General features: G+C 40.3%; 1 protein-coding gene across 1 annotated transcript; it reads right to left on the bottom strand.

Moving 5' to 3' along the window:
- Positions 1-6695: 6695 nt before the first annotated feature.
- zgc:101716 (uncharacterized protein LOC492784 homolog) lies at positions 6696-10881 on the bottom strand. Its single transcript, XM_020634796.3, has 8 exons — positions 10651-10881; positions 9585-9686; positions 9223-9366; positions 8626-8676; positions 8380-8524; positions 8110-8248; positions 7504-7636; positions 6696-7408 (listed from the first exon to the last, which is right to left on the bottom strand). The coding sequence occupies exons 1-8, from the start codon at positions 10753-10755 to the stop codon at positions 7232-7234; spliced, it is 996 nt and encodes a 331-aa protein (XP_020490452.2). The 5' UTR covers positions 10756-10881; the 3' UTR covers positions 6696-7231.
- Between the last annotated feature and the right edge of the window lie 62 nt (positions 10882-10943).

Genomic DNA, 10943 nt, shown 5'->3' on the forward strand with positions numbered 1-10943 from the left:
TTGTTTAATAAGGGTACCTGAGAGGGCATTAAATCACCTTTTAATCCAATTTATATTCACCTGGTTGGGACTTAATGACAATTTTATTGTAACACTTTAAGGGCACCCAAAGGTTACTCTATCCCATTTTATGAATTGTAAAAGGCACCTGAGATGACACTTTATTATATTTTATCAATTAAAGTGTACCTGAAACTCAGGTACAAATATTTAGAGTTAGCTAGTTTATGCTCAGGAGCACGCACGCACGCAGGACAGCTGTAGTCATGGCAACGCTGTGACGTTTAACCGAGGTCACTTTAGAGCATCAGACACTTCAGAAGTTATCATTTGCTCTCGGACTTGACCCAAGTTGACGTGATTACAAAAGCTCTCTGCTGGATAGTGAATTTTTTTGGAAATCTTGGAATCTTGGAAATCTTGAACTTGAACTTTTACCTGCAAAGCTCAATATCGTACAGCAGAAGAAAACAAAAACAGCTAATTAAAAAACTACAGGTGAACTACCTGCTGGAAAAATGCCTGCGCCTGAACCCCCAAACGAGGCCCTGCTGAGCAGAGTCACACAGTGGATCAGAAACGTTTCAAGTAAGACAACTTTTACTTTTTAGTTATATGTCAAATGAATTCATCTTTCTTTAACTCTAAAAAATGTTCCGTTAAAGATTTTAAAAAAATACATGACGACGTTGGTTTATATGTTTTATGAACAGATAAGTCGATAGACCTTTTATTTATTTTTTGCCTGTGAGGAAAAATGGCAATTTGTTGATGCTTGATGTTCTTTTCGATCTACAAATATAAATCAATGGAAAGGTTACTTTACATTTCCCGGGAGATGCGTGGAATATGTTACAAGTCGTGAAGTGATTTGAAAACAAAGTTATTTTTGTTTATGAGGCATCTAATTTACCAAATTTGTTGCAAAAATGTAGAGAAAAGATGGCAACTGTACTATATTTTGAATAATGCCAAAAAAAAGCCCAAAATGTATTTTTCTGGGTCACCATGGAAACGATGGAACCCTCAACAGAGAACATTAGAACACGCACTGTTAACTATGGATCGTCACGCCTAGAATAGGAGCCTTCTCTGCATTATTTTCTTAATAACTCATGGCCAAATTATTTGAATTTTTAGATAAATCCAGTTGTTTGTCTAGGTGTTATTTTATATTTTAAAAAACTGAGATGAGAAGATGTGTTGAGCAGTCAATGTGCGCGTCCTGCATCCGAGAAATTACTGTTACTATTCCCGCCACACTGCTGGATTTAGAACAAACGAACTGGTAGGCCTAGAGTAACCATATTAAAAAGACAGGTGTTTTGCACGTATTTTATTGTGATTTTTAAAGAGAAGTACTGTTTTTACCTGCCTATTATTTATCAAAGGTAGCCTACCAACAGTGTGCGTAGAGCTTTCATCTAGATGAAATGAGACTCTGCAGAGCCTCATTTCATCTAGATGAGAGATATTTGTGTTCAACATATACTAATGAACTGATAAATGAAAAAAAAATATTTATGATCTGCATCTCCATTGAAAGGAATCGGTCATGTACACATTAACATTTCACAGTGATGGAGAAATAACATTAAATTGGCCTGTAAACATCCTGTTTCATGGACGTGCAGAATGTGACTTGTCATTTTTTTATTTTCTCCTCAGCTGGCTTCTTTCGGCCTGTGCCTGTTGAAAGTCCTCTGGAGGTCTCCGTCCCACCCGATGACCAGATGGAAGACAGGGATGACATGGCTGGACTGGATGCTGAGAGGGAGCCTGGTCCTTATCCTCAAGTTCTTCCACTTGCTCCTCTTGCTGATGTTTACCCAGGTGGTAAACGAACCTACTCATCGTTTCAACCACACCCTGGATCTTGTTTTAGCTTATGGCATTGAAATCCATAACCTTACAGTTTTCCTAGAAAATCCTCTTCTATCAGACCATTTTCTTATTACATTCGACTTTGTCCTGCCAGAATTACCTCTGTTTGGAAGAGGTGTGCTCTCTAGAAGTTTGTCTGATAGTGCTGTAGCTAGATTTAAGGAAGCTATTTCAGCTGCTTTTGATTCATTACCGTGTTTCAACCCAGTTGGAAACTCTTATGATAGCTTTAGTCCCTCTCAGCTAGATCAGTTTGTTGATAGTGCAGTGGATTTGCTGCGAGTTACTCTTGATTCGATTGCTCCCCTGGAACGGAGGGTTGTCAAGCGGCGGATAGTGGCTCCATGGTTCAACTCAGAAACCCGTACTCTAAAACAAGCGTAATGATTTCCTGAGCTTTTTCAACAACAAAATTATAGACATCAGAGACAAAATTGGTAACCTCCTGCCCTTACCTGGTGCGGATACGTCTGATACGGCAGAGACAGTTCCAGGACCAGATATTAGTCTCGACTGTTTTTCTCCAATCGACCTTTCAGAGCTATATTCCATTTTTTCTGCGTCGAAACCGTCAACCTGTCTTTTGGACCCAATCCCAATCAAGCTGTTTAAGGAAGTCTTTCCCTTAGTTAGCAACTCTATATTAGTTATGATCAATTCGTCTTTACTGGCAGGCTATGTACCACAGGCATTTAAAGTAGCGGTAATCGAACCTCTACTTAAAAAGCCTACTCTGGATCAGGAACTCTGGCTAACTATAGGCCTATATCCAACCTTCCTTTTATCTCGAAGATCCTGGAGAAGGTGGTAGCTAATCAGCTGTGTGACTTTCTCCATGACAACAGTTTATTTGAGGAGTTTCAGTCAGGATTTAGAGTCCACCATAGCACTGAGACTGCACTAGTTAAAGTTACAAACGATCTACTTCTAGCTTCAGACAGCAGACTTCTCTCTGTGCTCGTCTTGTTAGATCCTAGTGCTGCTTTTGACACCATTGACCATCGGATCCTGTTGTACAGGGACTGCTTTAAGTTGGTTTGAATCCTACTTATCAGACTGATCTCAGTTTGTACATGTTAATGATGAGTCCTCTATGCACACTAAAGTTTGCCATGGAGTCCCACAAGGTTCAGTGCTTGGACCAATTCTCTTTACTTATATATGCTTCCTCTGGGAAATATTATGAGGAAACACTCCATACAGTTTCATTGTTATGCAGATGATACCCAGCTTTATGTATCAATGAAGCCCGATGGCACCAGTCAGTTATGTCAGCTAGAAACGTGCCTTAAGGACGTTAGGACCTGGATGACCAGAAATGTTTTGCTACTTAACTCAGACAAGACAGAAGTTATTGTGCTAGGCCCTAAGAACCTCAGAGAGACTTTTTCTAGTGATTTGACTGTCCTTAGTGACATCAGCCTGGCATCTAGCACCACTGTTAGGAATCTAGGAGTTCTATTTGATCAAGATATGTCTTTTAGCTCTCACATCAGGCAAGTTTCAAGAACAGCCTATTTTCACCTTCGTAATATATCCAAGATCAGGAATATCCTGTCGCAAAATGATGCAGAAAAACTAGTTAATGCATTTGTTACCTCCAGATTGGATTATTGTAACTCTCTTTTGTCAGGGTGCTCTGGCAAGTTTCTAAAGACTCTTCAACTGGTCCAGAACACTGCAGCTCGTGTACTGACCAGAACTAGGAAAAGGGACCACATTACTCCTGTCTTGGCTTCTCTGCACTGGCTCCCTATACAGTCTAGAATAGAATTCAAGATCCTTCTTCTCACCTACAAAGCTCTAAATGGCCAGGCACCATCTTATCTTAAAGAGCTACTAGTGCCGTACTGTCCCTCGAGAGTGTTGTGTCCCGGAGTGCAGGCCTGCTGGTGGGACCTACAGTCTCTAAGTGTACTACGGGGGGTAAAGCCTTCAGTTATAGGGCTCCTCTCCTCTGGAACCGCCTTTCAGCCAGTGTCTGGGAGGCAGACACAGTCTGTATTTTTAAGAATAGACTAGATAGAATAGAATAGAAGAAGACCCAGGGAATCTCACACAGTGATGGATGAGGCCCTTGATCTGCTGCGTGCTTTGGAGCGGCTTGTGTGGCCTGAAGAAGGATCTGCCAGCAGTTCTTCTGCGCCTGCCTTCCCTTCTGTAGACCCTCACGCTGAACCTGCATCCGCTGACTCCACACTTCGCATGGAGCTTCGTTGTTGCATTGATCTCTTGCATACCGCTCACCGGCACTTATGGCCTGTAGGAGACGAATCTGACAGCGACAGTTGCTCTGAGTACGAAGATGAAGACTATGACGATAGCTCCACAGAAGAGGAATAGGATGTCCACTCATCTTCTGGCCCCAGTTACTCTAGAAGAAAACCCAGGGAAGAGAGTGACGATGAGGAGGAAATGGCTGTTCCAAAGAGGGGGAGGTGGTTTGAAGAGTGACTCTGACTGACTACAAGGGAAAGGCTGACAATCCTCCTCCTTGAATCATCAAAGCACATAAGGTAGGATGGATGCAGCAACAAATGGCCTTCATCGTTGCTAGGTTCAGGGATTCCTAAGTTAGCCCCTGCATCTGGCAGGGTTGGTTACACCCCAGGTAGCGTCTTGCACCTGGACCTTTTATTTATTCATATTTGCAGGCACAGAGACCCTTTTTAAATGCTGAGGATGGGCCTTTGCCTCTTGCTCATGTAGCCTTTGCGTCTGGCAGGGCTGTAACATCCCAGGTAGCGTCTTGCACCTGAACTTTTATTGAAAAACCTCTTGAACCGGCATGATGGATGCAACATTTCTTTGATCCTGGGGGCTGGTCTTTGCGTCTGGCAGGACCAGTGATGCCTCAGGTAGCCTTTGCGTCTGTCATGGCTGTAACATTTCAGGTAGCGTCCTGCACCTGAACTTTTATTGAAAAACCTCTTGAACCGGCATGGTGGATGCAACATTTCTTTGATCCTGGGGACTGGTCTTTGCGTCTGGCAGGACCAGCGATGCCTCAGGTAGCCCTTTGCATCTGGCAGGGCTGTTGATACCTCGTGCATGAAGACAGACAGGCAACAAAAAATCTATCTGGTTATAAACCCAATTATCTTTCTCCAGCTGGTTAAACCTGGTTATCTATGTAAACAGAAACAAAATTCTGACCATTATTTGTCTGTTTTTTTTCATCACCTGAGCTGCTTCTGTTCCCTGTGAGTCAAAACCAGGAAATAGGATGTTGAAGAGGACAGAAAACGCAGTACATTCACGGTTTCCTTGACAACAAAGACGAAAACACACACCACATCGGACCTGCAGGAAGAGCTGGCGAGCAGCCAGAGGTGTGGTAACACAACATAAAAATACATATCCAAACAGTCCATATGTTAACAAAAATCAGAGGATTAATCCCTCAATCTGTTGTTCTCTTCATTTATTTTAAAGACTCAACATTCCTATGAAATCCCCTGTGATTGGATGTCAACCAGACAAGACAAAGCCTAATTCAAACTCCTTCACAACTTCACTGGTTTGCTTTTTCATTCAATAAAAAACTCAGACATCTAAAGAGATACCGGTATTTGGAGATTTTATTTTACTATTAGGTTATATGGTTAATGTGATTTTCTTTTCTTTTTTTTAATCAGTTGAAAGTGTTACAAAACCTCTAGTGACTAAACCTGTTATTCTTAAATGAAATGTTGCCTCCAAGAGTGTCTTTTAAATAATCAGGTATAACAAGTCATCTGAATCACTTTAAAGAAACCTGAACAGATCTTTTCTAATCTGCAGTGTACACAAAGATCAATAAACCAAACGCAATGAAACAGTTCAGAGAAGTCATCATAAATCAGGATTCAGGAATAGTCTTTAAAACCAAATGATGTTCTTCCTGTCGTTGAGCGTGGTGTAGCACAGTTTCATCATGATCTAACTCTCCAGCTGATGGTTCACAAAGCTTTATTGATAATAGCTCCAGAAACAGGTCATGAACAATGAGAACACACAGTAGCAGTAAAGAGTTATAAGGAAAAAAGTGTCACTATTGCATTCCACCAAAACATTGATGATTGTGTGTTGTAAATCCTGAGTGATTAATAATACTGTTTACACAATCCATATATCACTATATATTGTATTACGTATGAGTGGGATCAGTTACTTCTGATGATCACTTTACAAAGCAACCTCACCTCATTGTTATTTTAAGTTGTGGATTAAGGGTGTAGGTTTTGGTTATAACCTTATCCTTATATAATTTCATGGTTGTTTGTTGACTGATGGCAGTTACCAGAGATTATTTTCAGCCTGCAGGCACCTTAACAAACAATAGATTATGAAAATTGGTTGTCACTGATGATTAGTCACATGAAGTTAAGACATCATTTCTGAGGCAATATTTTGGTCCGTTTGGATGTTATACCCTGCTTGTTAAGATGTCTCTGCGGTGGGACATCTTAACAACCACTGCATGTAAATTTACCTGAAATGAGCGTGATCTAGAAACACAGTTAAGCAGTGAGTACAGTATGTTATTCTTCTTTTCTCTAGTCCCTCAATTAAACAACTTTTATACACGAGGGGAGGAGTCAGCTGGCCGTCCGAGCGACGTAAACAAAGTGAAGATAGGACTCTGAAAACTCTGAAAACATCACAGACAGTGGGACTTGGGTGTTACACCCATTGTAGACAGTCATGACTCACAGAGTTATTTTCAGAGGATATACTTGATTTCTATTATATTAAAGTGTGAAAAATCACATAGAAAGCCTTTAAAGTAGGGTTAAGTGTGGACTATGAATCCAAACTGAAGATGGAACTCGTTTAAAAGGGCATTTTATTTCAATAATACCAGAGATGGCACTTCATCAAAAATGAAACAATGTAGAGGCACCAGAGGGCACTCTATGACTTTATACCGGTGGGTATTGTTTAGGACACAATCATTTTCTATTTACTACAGGGGCACCTTCCCTGTTTCTTTTCACAACAGTACCAGGGGGGCAATCACCCCCTCTGTCCCCCTCCATGAGTACACCACTGGAAGTGGATTAAACATTAACGGGTAATGAAGGATTAAATACATTCACTCTACATGTCTCCCTGCGTGAACATTAACAATTCTGTCAATTCAAGAGTGTCATCCATATTTTATTTTGAAAGGTTTTTATTAAATGATCCACATGAAAAGTTACCATTCATACAATGTATTTGTGACATGTTCATATCCACATGTCAGGGGATTTATCAAGTCAATAAGGCTGAGTGGATCATCCTGTTCATGAGTCAGACCTGGCATTCAGTCTTTTTTTGCCATCTCTGCCAACTTGTCTTTGAACCCGACATGACTGGAGTGTCAGGACTCAGCGCTGGTCTGTGTATGATGTTCACAGCCGTCATTCTCGAGCACTCCGGTCAGTAAGATCTTGTTCCACCAGCGCTCACTGAAGCTCTGCAGACACACACTGAGCAGGCTCTCACCGTCCTGGTAGTCCTCCCTCATCTTCTCCGGGATCAGGTCCTCAGACATCACCTAGGAGATCAAACAGAGCAGCTCACAGTGTGTCCATCCATGACACTTCATGATATTCAGGCATGTATACATAGAACCAGGCCTTTGACCCTCACCTCAGTGAGAGCTTGCAGTGTTGTTTCTTTAGGATTGAGCCGTTGTAACGTCTCATCTGTTGTCTGTAAAGTGCCTTCACTGCGCTGCAGCACAAACGAGGACTGCTGCTGCCGAAGAATCCTCAATAGCAGTCTGACAGAGAAAAAAATTGACATTCAGGGACTATAATTACTATATATATATATATATATATATAAAAAATACTATATAATTTATTTTAAACATGTCAACAAATATTTCAAGTGGATGTTTTATTTCAAGTGATTTTAAGTCCCCCATGAAATGGAATTTATAGATTATGTAAGTGCTGTGTTGTGACATATTTAAATTGAAACGGGATAGAACCAATCACAAGAAAGAAGGCAAGACATAACGTTGGGATGAATTTGATTGGTTCTTGTGTTTAGAAAAGTCGAGGATTACTTCCTTGAAGATTTTAAGCCTAAATGCCGCTGCTCTTACTTAGGTTTATATAACATCCTTACCAGCGTAGTGAACTTCCAACTTTGAAATATTTAACAATGTTTTTAAACAATTTTTTTCACATACTTGAGAAGTATGGCTGATAGTTTGTGCATGTGATAAAAATCACTATGCTGCTGTACCTCGTCCTGATGAAACACGTGCAGGCTTTCAGCCAGACTTCGTCCTTGTTGAACTCGGCTGCTTCTTCCTGTTGTTCCTCAGAATCTGTGTGATTCTGCTCCTGATCTGCTGGTTCACATTCCTTAAGGCAACATGATCCTAATAAAGATAAACACAGTTCACCTGAGACCTTAAGGCAAAATGATACACTTCACATCAAACTGTTCAAAAGAATAGCAAAAAAAAGTGCATAGGGTGAAAAATGACACCCAGCATGAGGAGCATTGTACCTGTAATTGTGTTCCTCTCCAGCAGCTGCAGAAATGTCTGTCCCAGGTTGTTCCAGTGCCAGGGGTTAAAGGGCAGCACGCTGCACAGCTGCTGTAGAGACGACATCTTTGATCTCAAAAATCCAAAATGCTGGTAAATGCTGACCTTTAGTAAAAGTTCAGATTTCAGTTAAATTGTAATGCATTTTGAAAAAATAAAAAGGGATGAGGTGTTTTGTATCAGTATGTGTATTTGATAATACTGACCTTGAGCAGCAGGAGGCTGATCAGGTGACACGTGTTGGAGGCTTCTTTGCTCTGCAGAAAGACCGGGTACACTTTACTACTAGACTGATTTCTTAATGATGTAGAAATATATCTTTCACCTTAAATAGTTTATCTACCACAGATATTTTTGAGTAAATTAAGCTTTGGTTATGTTACTATTTCCAGCTTTAAAATAATCAGGGGCGGTACATTCATGTGCTAATGGTGAACTCACATACATGTTTTCATCAGCAGTAATGAGCTACATTCGTGAATAATGTCACCTACAACACATTTTTATCTTTGCATATTATTAAGATTAGTTGGCAGACTTGTTAGGCAGGGCACTTTCGATACTGGAGCCGACCAATACATGACAACATGAACACATTCATCTTGAACATTAGATCATAAAGCTGAAGTAAATTATAAAATAAATGCTTTCCAAAGAAACATGTACTTCTCTGTACGAATTTAGCAGCCTTTGGACTTTATTCTCTACATTAAATTAAAATGTTCAAGGACTTCACAGAGACAGTAGATGGTTCCACCTACAGTTAATCATTGGTACACTGTTCTGGACAGAATCAAACTTACCAGTAAGTCAGCCAATTCGAGTGCTCTGTCCCTCTGTCCCAGTATGGTGTAGCATCGGGCCATTCCCTCCAAGACGTCTCTTCTGATCGTCATATTGTTGTCAGCGACCCACTCTAGGCAAATGCTGTACGCATCCAAGGCTTTCTACACCCACCACACATATGTACAGAGCACATGCCAGACAATTAGAGATGGTATGAACAGAAGATAGGAAAAAAGATGAGCAAGTCACACTACAATATTTACAGTATTACCATAATTGTAAATACAAGTAAACTAATTCCTTTTCAAGAGTTTGAGCATATACAAATACAGCCTGCTGTTTAAAACAACAACTTCATTAAATATGATTGTCTATTTACCTGATAGTTCCCCTGTCTCACAGCCAAGTCTCCTCTAAACTTAAAGACTTTCTGCGTCTCCAGAGGGTCGTCTGTGTCTAGAGCAGCACTCTTACAAAACCACTGCAGAGACACAAGAGGAGAAAAGATGACCTTATAAAACATCCTCATCACTGTCTGTACTCACTGCTCCCAGTAGCATTTTTAGCTGATAAAGTTTATGTAATGCTTTTCTTTCTTAACTGTGTTTATGTCATCTTATTTTGGTAACATTGTACATATATTATTGTTAAATTAGTAAATCATTGCTTTAATCGTCTAAATCATTTTTGACAGTTGAGAAGGGAAGTCTCTCCTCGAGTGGGCGTGGCTTCGGCGCATTCCGTGGACACGCCCACAGCATCCCAGAGGAGTGAGAACAGCTACATTTCTCATGATTTTGAAGCTTAATTTTATAAACTTATAAGTCTTTTTCGTTGCTGAAATTTGGCCTGGTGGTTAATAATACATTCTTCTTTTGTATAAAAAACAAAAAAAACATGTATATTTTTTTTGGGGTTTACAGGGACTTTAATGCTAAAAATAATTCCATTGTTTCGGTTTTCTTGTTATGACAAATTCACGTGCTTCACGGATGCTCGGAGCTCCCATGTGCTCGGGAAGTCGTTTCTCCAACTTCGGTGTTTTGGATACATTATGTACCCCATAAAAACAAAATGTAAAGTATATACTGCGCTTAACTATCACGGAGTAACTATGTTGCTGAAACTAACTGCTTCTACTTTAAAAAAAACAAAAAAAAAACTATATTTCATAATATTTAATCTGGTCCCCTAGGCTTCGGATACGATAATTGCATTTTCCGAGCCTTTTATCTTCTTTATTTTTCGAACAGTAAACGCTGCTTCAAACCACCAACTCGGACAGCAGGCGGAAGAAGGTGGATAAATAACCTAGCAGTGTCTTTAGCTTGATACGTTTCATCAGTAATAAAGCCCTGAGGACATTCTTTCTTATCCACACATATTTTAACAGATGTGTTTGATCATGTAGCCCTCTGGTTTTCAGATTAATGAGAGACTCTGACCTCAGGCTCACAGACTTTGGCGTTGTATGAAGACAGAGGCTCAGACACTCGGTCCCTGGCCTCCAGAAACAACGAGTCATCTAAAGTGCTCCCAAAAATCTCCATCCGAAGCCTAACAAAATACTATTAATCAACCAGTAAATCCGGAAACAAAGCTTCTTGCGGCCAGAGAAATGTTTGTTTACGGTTTACACCCTCGTGGTTACACAGTCCTTTGGTGTATGGCGTACGATGAAAACACGGGCGAGTGCTTAAAGGTTCCGGAGAGAAAGGTTCCGACCATAGACGAAATA

Source organism: Labrus bergylta, chromosome 8 (assembly GCF_963930695.1).
Source record: "Labrus bergylta chromosome 8, fLabBer1.1, whole genome shotgun sequence".
Classification (NCBI taxonomy): Eukaryota; Metazoa; Chordata; class Actinopteri; order Labriformes; family Labridae; genus Labrus; species Labrus bergylta.

Bases quoted from the DNA above. Each gene is read 5' to 3' on its own strand.
- zgc:101716 (XM_020634796.3), bottom strand. From the start codon at position 10,755: ATGGAGATTTTTGGGAGCACTTTAGATGACTCGTTGTTTCTGGAGGCC. The intron at 9,367-9,584 runs GTAAATAGACAA...TGGTGGGTGTAG, and splicing joins TGAGACAGGGGAACTATCAG to AAAGCCTTGGATGCGTACAG. The intron at 8,677-9,222 runs GTAAGTTTGATT...GTCTTTCTGCAG, and splicing joins TCGAATTGGCTGACTTACTG to AGCAAAGAAGCCTCCAACAC.